We start from the raw sequence: 14,416 nt of genomic DNA, 5'->3' as shown, positions 1-14,416 counted from the left end.
TTGACATTATCAGTAGCAGTTATAAAATTGTCTATAGCAGTTTCATTGTGTAGTCTAAAACGTATCTCTCTTGACTCAAGAGGTGGTTTGCTAATGTTAGTTAAGAGAAATGTGGGGTAATGGTCTGTAGTGCTATCGGTGATTATACCTGAAGTAAGCGGAGAGGTTATATTTGTCCAGATGTGATCAAGAGTCGTGGCAGTGCTATCAGTGATTCTAGTAGGTCTAGTGATTAAGGGTATGAGGAAGCAGGAATTCATACAGTTGAGGAAGCTAACAGCAGTAGGGTGTTCTGGCTCGCAGCGGTCAATATTAAAGTCCCCTGCGATAATTAGGTGGTTTTTGTTCAGTCTGTTATCAAGTATTAGATTTCTAAGGTTTGAGTTGAATTCGGACACATCAGTGTTAGGAATTCTATAAACTGCACCCACAGACAGGATAGACTCGGCACCCTTGACTCTGAAGCTGGCGAAGATATACTCCCCATAGCAGTCTCTAGTTCTAATTTCTTTTAAGCATGTTAGTTCTTGGTGGTAGTAAAGAGCAGTGCCACCACCTCTCTGAAGTTGACGACAGTTGTGGATTGCTGAGTAGTTAGGCATGTTAAAGAGTTGAGTAGTATCATCTTTCAACCATGTTTCAGTAAGTATAATAAAAGAGAAATTGTTGTCAATAGCTTCAATCAAGGCACTAACATCATCGAAGTGTTTGCCTAGGGATCTAACGTTCAAATTGATTACAGAGATATTGTGACTATGAGTTAATACATTGTTTACATCATGTGCTGCAAAATATCTGCAATTTAGATCATTAAAGTGATTATTGTCATAGATAGTGGATAAGAGGTTAAGTTCTGGGTCTATACTTGACTGCATAAAAGAAGCTGATTGCCGGAAAAACAAGAAAAACAAAAAGAAATAAATGTACACAATACTGTACCAAACAAACACAAAAGGGGCTTACAGGGGTACAATGGAGTAAGGGAGTATGGCTAGGCTAGGAAACCTAGGTAATGAATGAGATTAAAGAAAAAAACATATAAACATGGACTATACAAAACACAAGATATAGATTATACAAAACAAAAATATAAACAAGACTAAGCAATACCAAAAATATTGAGCAAAAATGAAAAATGAGGTAGATTGCTTACAGGTACTCTCAGGTACACTGTAAGTAACAATAGACAGAAAATATATATCAATATAGAAAAGAATGTCACGATACAATAAGATGAGCAGTTACAGGAACAGATGAAAGCAAATCTGCTGTAAAATAGAAAGTAATTATAGCAAAACACAACAATATAATAATATAACAATACAATAAGAGCTTACAAAGTATTGTGTCTGCTAAATTAGAGAATAATTATGGCAAGACACAACAATAAATGCAAGCAAACAAGGAATTGAAACAATTAGAGGTAGAATTAAGGTCACTAGATAGCCATGGAGGATACACAAGTTTGGTGGAGAGAACAAAAAATCAGTAGAGACTGACAAGATGAATGTATACAAAAATTTGACAAATGATAATTGTAAAGTAAAATAATCTTAAAGATAATAAATTTTATTAAGCTTAGTTTTAACTTATAATTAGTATGAACTTAATTAAAAGAACAAAAATGAGATCAATAATTGATTTCAATAAATGACATAGATCAATACAAATATTTTTAAAATATAAATGGAATAGGGTAAGATTAGATTTAAGAGTAAAATTTTACAATGAAACTGAGATAGATGCTTGCATAAATGCATGGAGACTAGATGGATTATTTAGGAAATTATATGAATAGGAGAACATCAGGTAAATGGTAAGGCAGATGACAGCACCTTAGACAAAACAATTGCAGTCCACCAAATATTCTCAAGGAACAATACAGCACATACGATGCTCAGTTGATAGTTGCGACGATGATTGACCACGATTGCAGTAGCTTGAACACTCACAAATCTTAGATGCTGTCAGCTTGGGTGGTGGTGGTGGGTGTAGGTTCCCACGTGGTGGCGCGAGGTTCAAAAAAATGGCTGGCGCGGGAAACTTCCTTCCTCCTCACTGATGAATGAGCGTTCTCACAGGAAAATATTGACCCTTACTTCTGAAACGTTGGCCTGGAGTAGTGGTTGATGGCAGGACCCCGGTCTGGCACAATATTTGATGCGTGGGTGGCAGGATGGCGGCTTATGGCGGTGGCGGTGGCGGCTGGAACAGGAGGCGATGCTGGGTACTTGAACTTTTTTTTTTTTTTTCCAGAAAAAAAAAAAATTCTGGATCCCACTGCTGCTACCAGTATTCGTTTCCTTGTTCGGGTAGAATGTAGACACAGTAGTCGCTTCTGTATATATTTATTGACTGAGATTGCAAGGTATATATCTGCCTAGCCGAGGTCCTTCTACTCTGAGCCTGTGAGGATAACTGCGGCTGCTGGGAGCATGCTTGATGCTCCTCTGTCTGGCATGACGTCAGAGGCCTACTCGCCTGTGATTGGTTACATTTCAACTGACAGAATTTGAGTATAACAGAAGTGTGGGGTGGTGGAGGGAAGTGTGGGATGATGGAAGGTTGTGTGGGGTGGTGGAGGGAAGTGTGGGATGGTGGAGGGAAGTGTGCGATGGTGGAGGGAAGTGTGGGGTGGTGGAGGATTGTGTGGGGTGGTGGAGGGAAGTGTGGGATGGTGGAGGGAAGTGTGGGATGGTGGAGGGAAGTGTGCGATGGTGGAGGGAAGTGTGGGATGGTGGAGGGAAGTGTGCGATGGTGGAGGGAAGTGTGGGGTGGTGGAGGATTGTGTGGGGTGGTGGAGGGAAGTGTGGGATGGTGGAGGGAAGTGTGGCATGGTGGAGGGTTGTGTGGGATGGTGGAGGGTAGTGTGGGATGGTGGAGGGTTGTGTGGGGTGGTGGAGGGAAGTGTGGGGTGGTGGAGGGAAGTGTGGGGTGGTGGAGGGTTGTGTGGGGTGGTGGAGGGAAGTGTGGGGTGGTAGAGGGTTGTGTGGGGTGGTGGAGGGAAGTGTGGGGTGGTGGAGGGAAGTGTGGGATGGTGGAGGGTTGTGTGGGATGGTGGAGGGAAGTGTGGGGTGGTGGAGGGAAGTGTGGGGTGTTGGAGGGAAGTGTGGGATGGTGGAGGGTTGTGTGGGATGGTGGAGGGAAGTGTGGGGTGGTGGAGGGTTGTGTGGGGTGTTGGAGGGAAGTGTGGGATGGTGGAGGAAAGTGTGGGATGGTGGAGGGTTGTGTGGGATGGTGGAGGGAAGTGTGGGATGGTGAAGGGAAGTGTGGGATGGTGGAGGGAAGTGTGGGATGGTGGAGGGAAGTGTGGGATGGTGGAGGGAAGTGTGGGATGGTGGAGGGTTGTGTGGGGTGGTGGAGGGAAGTGTGGGATTTTGGAGGGAAGTGTGGGGTGGTGGAGGGAAGTGTGGGATTATGGAGGGAAGTGTGGGATGGTGGAGGGAAGTGTGGGGTGGTGGAGGGTTGTGTGGGATGGTGGAGGGTAGTGTGGGATGGTGGAGGGTTGTGTGGGGTGGTGGAGGGTAGTGTGGGATGGTGGAGGGAAGTGTGGGATGGTGGAGGGAAGTGTGGGATGGTGGAGGGAAGTGTGGGATGGTGGAGGGAAGTGTGGGATGGTGGAGGGAAGTGTGGGATGGTGGAGGGAAGTGTGGGGTGGTGGAGGGTTGTGTGGGATGGTGGAGGGTAGTGTGGGATGGTGGAGGGTTGTGTGGGGTGGTGGAGGGTAGTGTGGGATGGTGGAGGGAAGTGTGGGATGGTGGAGGGAAGTGAGGGATGGTGGAGGGTTGTGTGGGGTGGTGGAGGGTAGTGTGGGATGGTGGAGGGAAGTGTGGGATGGTGGAGGGAAGTGTGGGATGGTGGAGGGAAGTGTGGGATGGTGGAGGGAAGTGTGGGATTATGGAGGGTTGTGTGGGGTGGCGGAGGGTAGTGTGGGATGGTGGAGGGAAGTGTGGGATGGTGGAGGGAAGTGTGGGATTATGGAGGGTTGTGTGGGGTGGTGGAGGGAAGTGTGGGGTGGTGGAGGGAAGTGTGGGATTTTGGAGGGAAGTGTGGGGTGGTGGAGGGTTGTGTGGGATGGTGGAGGGTAGTGTGGGATGGTGGAGGGAAGTGTGGGATGGTGGAGGGTTGTGTGGGGTGGTGGAGGGTAGTGTGGGATGGTGGAGGGAAGTGTGGGGTGGTGGAGGGAAGTGTGGGGTGGTGGAGGGTAGTGTGGGATGGTGGAGGGAAGTGTGGGGTGGTGGAGGGAAGTGTGGGATGGTGGAGGGAAGTGTGGGATGGTGGAGGGAAGTGTGGGGTGGTGGAGGGAAGTGTGGGATGGTGGAGGGAAGTGTGGGATGGTGGAGGGTTGTGTGGGGTGGTGGAGGGAAGTGTGGGATGGTGGAGGGAAGTGTGGGATGGTGGAGGGAAGTGTGGGATGGTGGAGGGAAGTGTGGGATGGTGGAGGGAAGTGTGGGGTAGTGGAGGGTTGTGTGGGATGGTGGAGGGTAGCGTGGGATGGTGGAGGGAAGTGTGGGATGGTGGAGGGAAGTGTGGGATGGTGGAGGGAAGTGTGGGGTGGTGGAAGGTTGTGTGGGATGGTGGAGGGTAGCGTGGGATGGTGGAGGGAAGTGTGGGATGGTGGAGGGAAGTGTGGGGTGGTGGAGGGAAGTGTGGGATAGTGGAGGGAAGTGTGGGATGGTGGAGGGAAGTGTGGGGTGGTGGAGGGTAGTGTGGGATGGTGGAGGGAAGTGTGGGATGGTGGAGGGAAGTGTGGGGTGGTGGAGGGAAGTGTGGGATGGTGGAGGGAAGTGTGGGATGGTGGAGGGTTGCGTGGGGTGGTGGAGGGAAGTGTGGGATGGTGGAGGGTTGTGTGGGGTGGTGGAGGGTTGTGTGGGGTGGTGGAGGGAAGTGTGGGATGGTGGAGGGTTGTGTGGGATGGTGGAGGGTAGTGTGGGATGGTGGAGGGAAGTGTGGGATGGTGGAGGATTGTGTGGGATTATGGAGGGTTGTGTGGGGTGGTGGAGGGTAGTGTGGGATGGTGGAGGGAAGTGTGGGGTGGTGGAGGGTTGTGTGGGATGGTGGAGGGTAGTGTGGGATGGTGGAGGGTTGTGTGGGGTGGTGGAGGGTAGTGTGGGATGGTGGAGGGAAGTGTGGGATGGTGGAGGGTTGTGTGGGATGGTGGAGGGTAGTGTGGGATGGTGGAGGGTTGTGTGGGATGGTGGAGGGAAGTGTGGGATGGTGGAGGGTTGTGTGGGATGGTGGAGGGAAGTGTGGGATGGTGGAGGGAAGTGTGGGGTGGTGGAGGGTTGTGTGGGATGGTGGAGGGTAGTGTGGGATGGTGGAGGGTTGTGTGGGGTGGTGGAGGGTAGTGTGGGATGGTGGAGGGAAGTGTGGGATGGTGGAGGGAAGTGTAGGGTGGTGGAGGGTTGTGTGGGATGGTGGAGGGTAGTGTGGGATGGTGGAGGGTTGTGTGGGGTGATGGAGGGTAGTGTGGGATGGTGGAGGGAAGTGTGGGATGGTGGAGGGAAGTGTGGGATGGTGGAGGGTTGTGTGGGGTGGTGGAGGGTAGTGTGGGATGGTGGAGGGAAGTGTGAGATGGTGGAGGGAAGTGTGGGATTATGGAGGGTTGTGTGGGATTGTGGAGGGTTGTGTGGGATGGTGGAGGGTTGTGGGGGATGGTGGAGGGTAGTGTGGGATGGTGGAGGGTTGTGTGGGATGGCGGAGGGAAGTGTGGGATGGTGGAGGGAAGTGTGGGATGGTGGAGGGTTGTGTGGGGTGGTGGAGGGTTGTGTGGGATGGTGGAGGGTTGTGTGGGATGGTGGAGGGAAGTGTGGGATGGTGGAGGGTTGTGTGGGGTGGTGGAGGGTTGTGTGGGGTGGTGAAGGGAAGTGTGGGATGGTGGAGGGAAGTGTGGGATTATGGAGGGTTGTGTGGGGTGGTGGAGGGTTGTGTGGGGTGGTGGAGGGTTGTGTGGGGTGGTGGAGGGTTGTGTGGGGTGGTGGAGGGAAGTGTGGGGTGGTGGAGGGAAGTGTGGGATGGTGGAGGGAAGTGTGGGGTGGTGGAGGGAAGTGTGGGATGGTGGAGGGAAGTGTGGGATGGTGGAGGGAAGTGTGGGATGGTGGAGGGAAGTGTGGGGTGGTGGAGGGAAGTGTGGGATGGTGGAGGGAAGTGTGGGATGGTGGAGGGAAGTGTGGGATGGTGGAGGGAAGTGTGGGGTGGTGGAGGGAAGTGTGGGATGGTGGAGGGAAGTGTGGGATGGTGGAGGGAAGTGTGGGATGGTGGAGGGAAGTGTGGGATGGTGGAGGGAAGTGTGGGGTGGTGGAGGGAAGTGTGGGATGGTGGAGGGAAGTGTGGGATGGTGGAGGGAAGTGTGGGATGGTGGAGGGTTGTGTGGGGTGGTGGAGGGTTGTGTAAGGTGGTGAAGGGAAGTGTGGGATGGTGGAGGGAAGTGTGGGATTATGGAGGGTTGTGTGGGATAGTGGAGGGTTGTGTGGGGTGGTGGAGGGTTGTGTGGGGTGGTGAAGTGAAGTGTGGGATGGTGGAGGGTTGTGTGGGGTGGTGGAGGGTTGTGTGGGATGGTGGAGGGAAGTGTGGGATGTTGGAGGGTTGTGTGGGGTGGGAACACCACCATTATCCCAAGAGGACCCTGCAGTCTGCCATTAGGCCTTGTCCTGTGAACACGTGGTCGCTGCTGCTACACCACGCCACTATACCAGGCTACTACACCACACCACTATACCAGGCTACTACACCACACCACTATACCAGGCTACTACACCACACCACTATACCAGGCTACTACACCACACCACTATACCAGGCTACTACACCATACCACTACACCAGGCTACTACACCACACCACTATACCAGGCTACTACACCACACCACTATACTAGGCTACTACACCACACCACTATACCAGGCTACTACACCACACCACTATAACAGGCTACTACACCACACCACTATACCAGGCTACTACACCACACCACTATACCAGGCTACTACACCACACCACTACACCAGGCTACTACACCACACCACTATACCAGGCTACTACACCACACCACTATACCAGGCTACTACACCACACCACTATACCAGGCTACTTCACCACACACCTACACCAGGCTACTACACCACACCACTTCACCAGGCTACTACACCACACCAGGCTACTTCACCACACACCTACACCAGACTACTACACCACACCACTACACCAGGCTACTACACCACACCACTACACCAGGCTACTACACCATACCACTACACCAGGCTACTACACCACACCACTACACCAGGCTACTACACCACACCACTACTCCAGGCTACTTCACCACACACCTACACCAGACTACTACACCACACCACTACACCAGGCTACTACACCACACCACTACACCAGGCTACTACACCACACCACTACACCAGGCTACTTCACCACACCACTACACCAGGCTACTACACCATACCACTACACCAGGCTACTACACCACACCACTACACCAGGTTACTACACCATACCACTACACCAGGCTACTACACTACATCAGGCTACTACACCACACCACTACACCAGACTACTACACCACACCACTACACCAGGCTACTACACCACACCACTACACCAGGCTACTACACCACACCACTACACCAAGTTACTACACCATACCACTACACCAGGCTACTACACTACATCAGGCTACTACACCACACCACTACACCAAGCTACTACACCACACCACTACACCAGGCTACTACAACACACCACTACACCAGGCTACTACACCACACCACTATACCAGGGTACTAAACCACACCACTATACCAGGCTACTACACCACACCACTATACCAGGGTACTAAACCACACCACTATACCAGGCTACTACACCACACCACTATACCAGGCTACTACACCACACCACTATACCAGGGTACTAAACCACACCACTATACCAGGCTACTACACCACACCACTATACCAGGCTACTACACCACACCACTATACCAGGCTACTACACCACACCACTATACCAGGCTACTACACCACACCACTATACCAGGCTACTACACCACACCACTACACCACACCACTACACCTGGCTACTACAACACATCACTACACCAGGCTACTACAACACACCACTACTCCAGGCTACTACACCACACCACTACACCAGGCTACTACACCACACCACTACACCAAGCTTCTACACCACACCACTATACCAGGCTACTACACCACACTATACCAGGCTACTACACCACACCACTACACCAGGATACTACACCACACCACTGTACCAGACTACTACACCACACTATACCAGGCTACTACACCACACCACTACACCAGGCTATTACAACACATCACTACACCAGGATACTACACCACACCACTGTACCAGACTACTACACCACACCACTATACCAGGCTACTACACCACACCACTACACCAGGCTACTACACCACACCACTATACCAGGCTACTACACCACACCACTATACCAGGCTACTACACCACACCACTATACCAGGGTACTAAACCACACCACTATACCAGGCTACTACACCACACCACTATACCAGGCTACTACACCACACCACTATACCAGGGTACTAAACCACACCACTATACCAGGTTACTACACCACACCACTATACCAGGCTACTACACCACACCGCTATACCAGGCTACTACACCACACCACTATACTAGGCTACTACACCACACCACTATACCAGGCTACTACACACCACTATATCAGGCTACTACACCACACCACTACACCAGGCTACTACACCACACCACTATACCAGGCTACTACACCACGCCACTACATCAGGCTACTACACCACACCACTATACCAGGCTACTACACACCACTACACCAGGCTACTACACCACACCACTATTCCAGGCTACTACACCACACCATTATACCAGGCTACTACACCACACCACTAAACCAGGGTACTACACCACACCACTATACCAGGCTACTACACCATACCACTACACCAGGCTACTACACCACACCACTATACCAGGCTACTACACCACACCACTATACTAGGCTACTACACCACACCACTATACCAGGCTACTACACCACACCACTATAACAGGCTACTACACCACACCACTATACCAGGCTACTACACCACACCACTATACCAGGCTACTACACCACACCACTACACCAGGCTACTACACCACACCACTATACCAGGCTACTACACCACACCACTATACCAGGCTACTACACCACACCACTATACCAGGCTACTTCACCACACACCTACACCAGGCTACTACACCACACCACTACACCAGGCTACTACACCACACCAGGCTACTTCACCACACACCTACACCAGACTACTACACCACACCACTACACCAGGCTACTACACCACACCACTACACCAGGCTACTACACCATACCACTACACCAGGCTACTACACCACACCACTACACCAGGCTACTACACCACACCACTACACCAGGCTACTTCACCACACACCTACACCAGACTACTACACCACACCACTACACCAGGCTACTACACCACACCACTACACCAGGCTACTACACCACACCACTACACCAGGCTACTTCACCACACCACTACACCAGGCTACTACACCATACCACTACACCAGGCTACTACACCACACCACTACACCAGGTTACTACACCATACCACTACACCAGGCTACTACACTACATCAGGCTACTACACCACACCACTACACCAGACTACTACACCACACCACTACACCAGGCTACTACACCACACCACTACACCAGGCTACTACACCACACCACTACACCAAGTTACTACACCATACCACTACACCAGGCTACTACACTACATCAGGCTACTACACCACACCACTACACCAAGCTACTACACCACACCACTACACCAGGCTACTACAACACACCACTACACCAGGCTACTACACCACACCACTATACCAGGGTACTAAACCACACCACTATACCAGGCTACTACACCACACCACTATACCAGGGTACTAAACCACACCACTATACCAGGCTACTACACCACACCACTATACCAGGCTACTACACCACACCACTATACCAGGGTACTAAACCACACCACTATACCAGGCTACTACACCACACCACTATACCAGGCTACTACACCACACCACTATACCAGGCTACTACACCACACCACTATACCAGGCTACTACACCACACCACTATACCAGGCTACTACACCACACCACTACACCACACCACTACACCTGGCTACTACAACACATCACTACACCAGGCTACTACAACACACCACTACTCCAGGCTACTACACCACACCACTACACCAGGCTACTACACCACACCACTACACCAAGCTTCTACACCACACCACTATACCAGGCTACTACACCACACTATACCAGGCTACTACACCACACCACTACACCAGGATACTACACCACACCACTGTACCAGACTACTACACCACACTATACCAGGCTACTACACCACACCACTACACCAGGCTACTACAACACATCACTACACCAGGATACTACACCACACCACTGTACCAGACTACTACACCACACCACTATACCAGGCTACTACACCACACCACTACACCAGGCTACTACACCACACCACTATACCAGGCTACTACACCACACCACTATACCAGGCTACTACACCACACCACTATACCAGGGTACTAAACCACACCACTATACCAGGCTACTACACCACACCACTATACCAGGCTACTACACCACACCACTATACCAGGGTACTAAACCACACCACTATACCAGGTTACTACACCACACCACTATACCAGGCTACTACACCACACCGCTATACCAGGCTACTACACCACACCACTATACCAGGCTACTACACCACACCACTATACCAGGCTACTACACACCACTATATCAGGCTACTACACCACACCACTACACCAGGCTACTACACCACACCACTATACCAGGCTACTACACCACGCCACTACATCAGGCTACTACACCACACCACTATACCAGGCTACTACACACCACTACACCAGGCTACTACACCACACCACTATTCCAGGCTACTACACCACACCATTATACCAGGCTACTACACCACACCACTAAACCAGGGTACTACACCACACCACTATACCAGGCTACTACACCATGCCACTACACCAGGGTACTACACCACACCACTATACCAGGCTACTGCACCACACCACTACACCAGGGTACTACACTACACCACTATACCAGGCTACTGCACCACACCACTACACCAGGGTACTACACCACACCACTATACCAGGCTACTACACTATGCCACTTCACCAGGGTACTACACCACACCACTATACCAGGCTACTACACCACACCACTATTCCAGGCTACTACACCAGGGTACTTCAACACACCACTATACCAGGTTACACCACACCACTATACCAGGCTACTACACCAGGGTACTACACCACACCACTATACCAGGTTACAACACCAGGCCACAACACCAGGCTACTACACTACGCTACTACAAATGATTATTGAATAAAAATGATGAACCCACCTTTATTATGATGCTTTATTTTACCAAATGTAGAAATATATTTTTACATTTTTACATTTCCTATTGTATTTATATTTGAGCATTTCAACTTGAAACACTTTATAAAAGCGGTCACAAAGTTTCAAGTTAGGTACAAAAGGCGTCACAACGTTTCAAATTAGGGTACTAAAGGCTTCACAACGTTTCAAATTAGTAAATACGTAGGTTTTGGTTATAAATTTTGGAAACCTATTTAATTCCACACAAAAAAACGTATATGACGCGTGAAAACAAACGTTTCCAATCCTTTCAAACACTTTCCAGATACGTTGTGGGAACCTTAAATTGTTTCCTGGGCACATGCTGTTATCTCCAAAAGTTCTTCATCGATTGCTTTGAAATTTTGACACAACTTTCCATTCGAATAATCGCGTGTTTTTATATACCTACCATATAGATGCCACACCTGTAACAAGTAAAAACATGTGTTTTTTAGACAGTGCCATCTGTTGCCCAAAAGAGCAACACATGCGTTACTATATAAGTTTCAATTCCATTTCAGTGTTTCTGATTGCAATGATAAATTAAATTTTCATAGATTTGATTGATTTTCATTTTGATTTAATTATTTTGTGTGACATTACCTTGGACTTGAGCTGTGTTGTTTGCCATTCTGTCCATTTGATGAGTATAGTTGATTTTATATTTTTTTTTATTCTTTTTCATATCGTTTTTTTAACTGTTCTTATTTTTCAGTGATGGGAACATCAGATCATTTGGGAATGCATCGGACAAGGGAGTGGAGAATGGTGAGAAGGACGAGGGAACGGGGGAGTGGGGGATAGTGGGGACGAGGGAACGGGGGAATAGAGAATTGTGGGGAGGACAAGGGGACAGGGGAGTAGGTGATGGTGGGGTGGAAGAGGGGAGAGGGAAGGGAGTAATGGTGGGAAGGACGTGGGGATGGTGGGGACGAGGGGACGGGGAATGGTGGGAGAGGACAAGGGGACAGGGGAGTAGAGTAAGGTGAGGAGGAAGAGGGGACAGGGGAGTAGAGTAAGGTGAGGAGGAAGAGGGGACAGGGGAGTAGAGTAAGGTGAGGAGGAAGAGGGGACAGGGGAGTAGAGTAAGGTGAGGAGGAAGAGGGGACAGGGGAGGCGAGAATGGTAGGGAGGACGAGGGGAAGGGAGAGTGGGAGATGGTTTGGAGGACGAGGGGACGGTGGATTGGGGAATGGTGGGGAGGACAAGAGGACAGGGGAGGGGGGACAAGGGTAAGGGGGAGTGGGGAATGGTTGGGAGGATGAGGGGATGGGAGAGTGGGGGAATGGATGTGAAGATGAGGGAACGGGTGAGGGGGGGGGGGAAGTGGGGAGGACTGGGGGACAGAAGAAGGTTGCTGTGGCTCAGCAACAAACATGAATTGCTGAGCCACAGCAACTTGAACTTTGGAGAGTTGATTTTTCAACTACCCCCGACAGTGAAGAAAAACATAAGAAATATTGAGAAGATTCGTGTTAGAATTATTAATCTTGCCCTTTCAGTCATATTCAACAACATATGTTTACAACAAAGACTCCTATCAAAATATACTAATATATATCTATATAAATAAAAATGTAAATGTTCATTTGTTTAAAATCGCTAATCTCCGAAAGTACTTCAGCGATTGCTTTGAAATTTTAACACAATGTTCCATTCTCATCCGGGCAGGTTTTTATGTACATACTATATAGATGTCACGTTTGTGAGGGGGGAAAAACATACGTTTTGAAAAACTGTGCTTGTCATGTGAGGGAAATATTCGAAACCTCCTTACCGATTGCTTTGAAATTTTGACAAAACATTGCATTCGAATAGGCACGTGTTTTTATATACCTACTATATACATGCCTCACTTGTGACAGGAAAAATATATGTTTTTTTTTTTAAACAGAGCCATCTGTTGGGCATAAGAGCAACACATACTGTAATCTCCGAAAGTTCTTCACTGATTGCTTTGAAATTTTGAAACAACTTTCCACTTGAGTATGCAGGTGTTTTAATATATCTACCATATACATCTCACACCAGTGACAGGTAAAAACATGTTTTTTTTTAAACAGCCCCATCTGTTGCACGAAAAAGCAACACATGCTGTACTAAATATGTTACAAATTCCATTTCAATAGTTCTGATGGCATTGATCAATTAAATTTTCATAGATTTCGATTTATTTTCATTTTTATTAAATAATTGATATGCATTGGTATCTCATTAGTTTATTATTGATTCGCATTAGTATCTCATTAGTTTATTGTGGATAGGCATTAGTATCTCATTATTTTTATTTAGGATGTGCATTAGCATCTCATTAGTGGTACTTGAAATGCAATAGTTTCTCTGTTCTAATTAATCCCACAGAGTGTCTGGAGGGACTTGGTTCTATAATTTATTATAAATTACAGTTCACTATTTTACATAATAGATTATCAATGATAGTTCTACAAGAGATCCTTAGGCACTGGTTCTCCCATTTTATTTTCCTTTTTTCTAAAGGGCGGCCCTTCGATTAATTTATGAGATTTATTATCAATATCTTGGAACCAGATTTCCCCACAAGAGGCGATGTGGGTAACTTTGATGATTGCTGGTCTGCAGGTGTTGGTGGGGTGGTTCCTGGGGCTGCGGTGTCAACTATGATGGTGATGGTGGAGATTCACGTGCCTGCTGCTGGCCCTGGTGTGGGTGTCTCTGAGTTGGCCTCTGTTTCTCCTCCTGCATTGGGTTCCCAGCAGTCGGGGGGAGGCCCCTCCTCTTGTGGCAGATGGTGTGGCCCGGAGCCTTGCGATTGTCCTAAAGAAGGATGTGG

At 49.0% G+C, this 14,416-nt stretch overlaps 1 protein-coding gene across 1 annotated transcript in view; it reads left to right on the top strand.

Annotated features, from left to right (window-relative positions):
- LOC123755121 (glutamate receptor ionotropic, delta-1-like) overlaps positions 1-14,065 on the top strand; it is a 112,602-nt gene extending 98,537 nt beyond the window's left edge. Inside the window, exon 11 of the mRNA XM_069332719.1 lies at positions 14,033-14,065. Coding sequence (XP_069188820.1) covers positions 14,033-14,065 — 33 coding nt within the window. The remainder of the gene's footprint in view (positions 1-14,032) is intronic.
- The last annotated feature ends 351 nt before the right edge of the window (positions 14,066-14,416 follow it).

The sequence above is a fragment of the Procambarus clarkii genome, chromosome 28, assembly GCF_040958095.1.
Source record: "Procambarus clarkii isolate CNS0578487 chromosome 28, FALCON_Pclarkii_2.0, whole genome shotgun sequence".
NCBI classification, from domain to species: Eukaryota; Metazoa; Arthropoda; class Malacostraca; order Decapoda; family Cambaridae; genus Procambarus; species Procambarus clarkii.
Note: the sequence above shows the minus strand (reverse complement) of the source record. Positions and strands in the feature narration are given on the sequence as shown.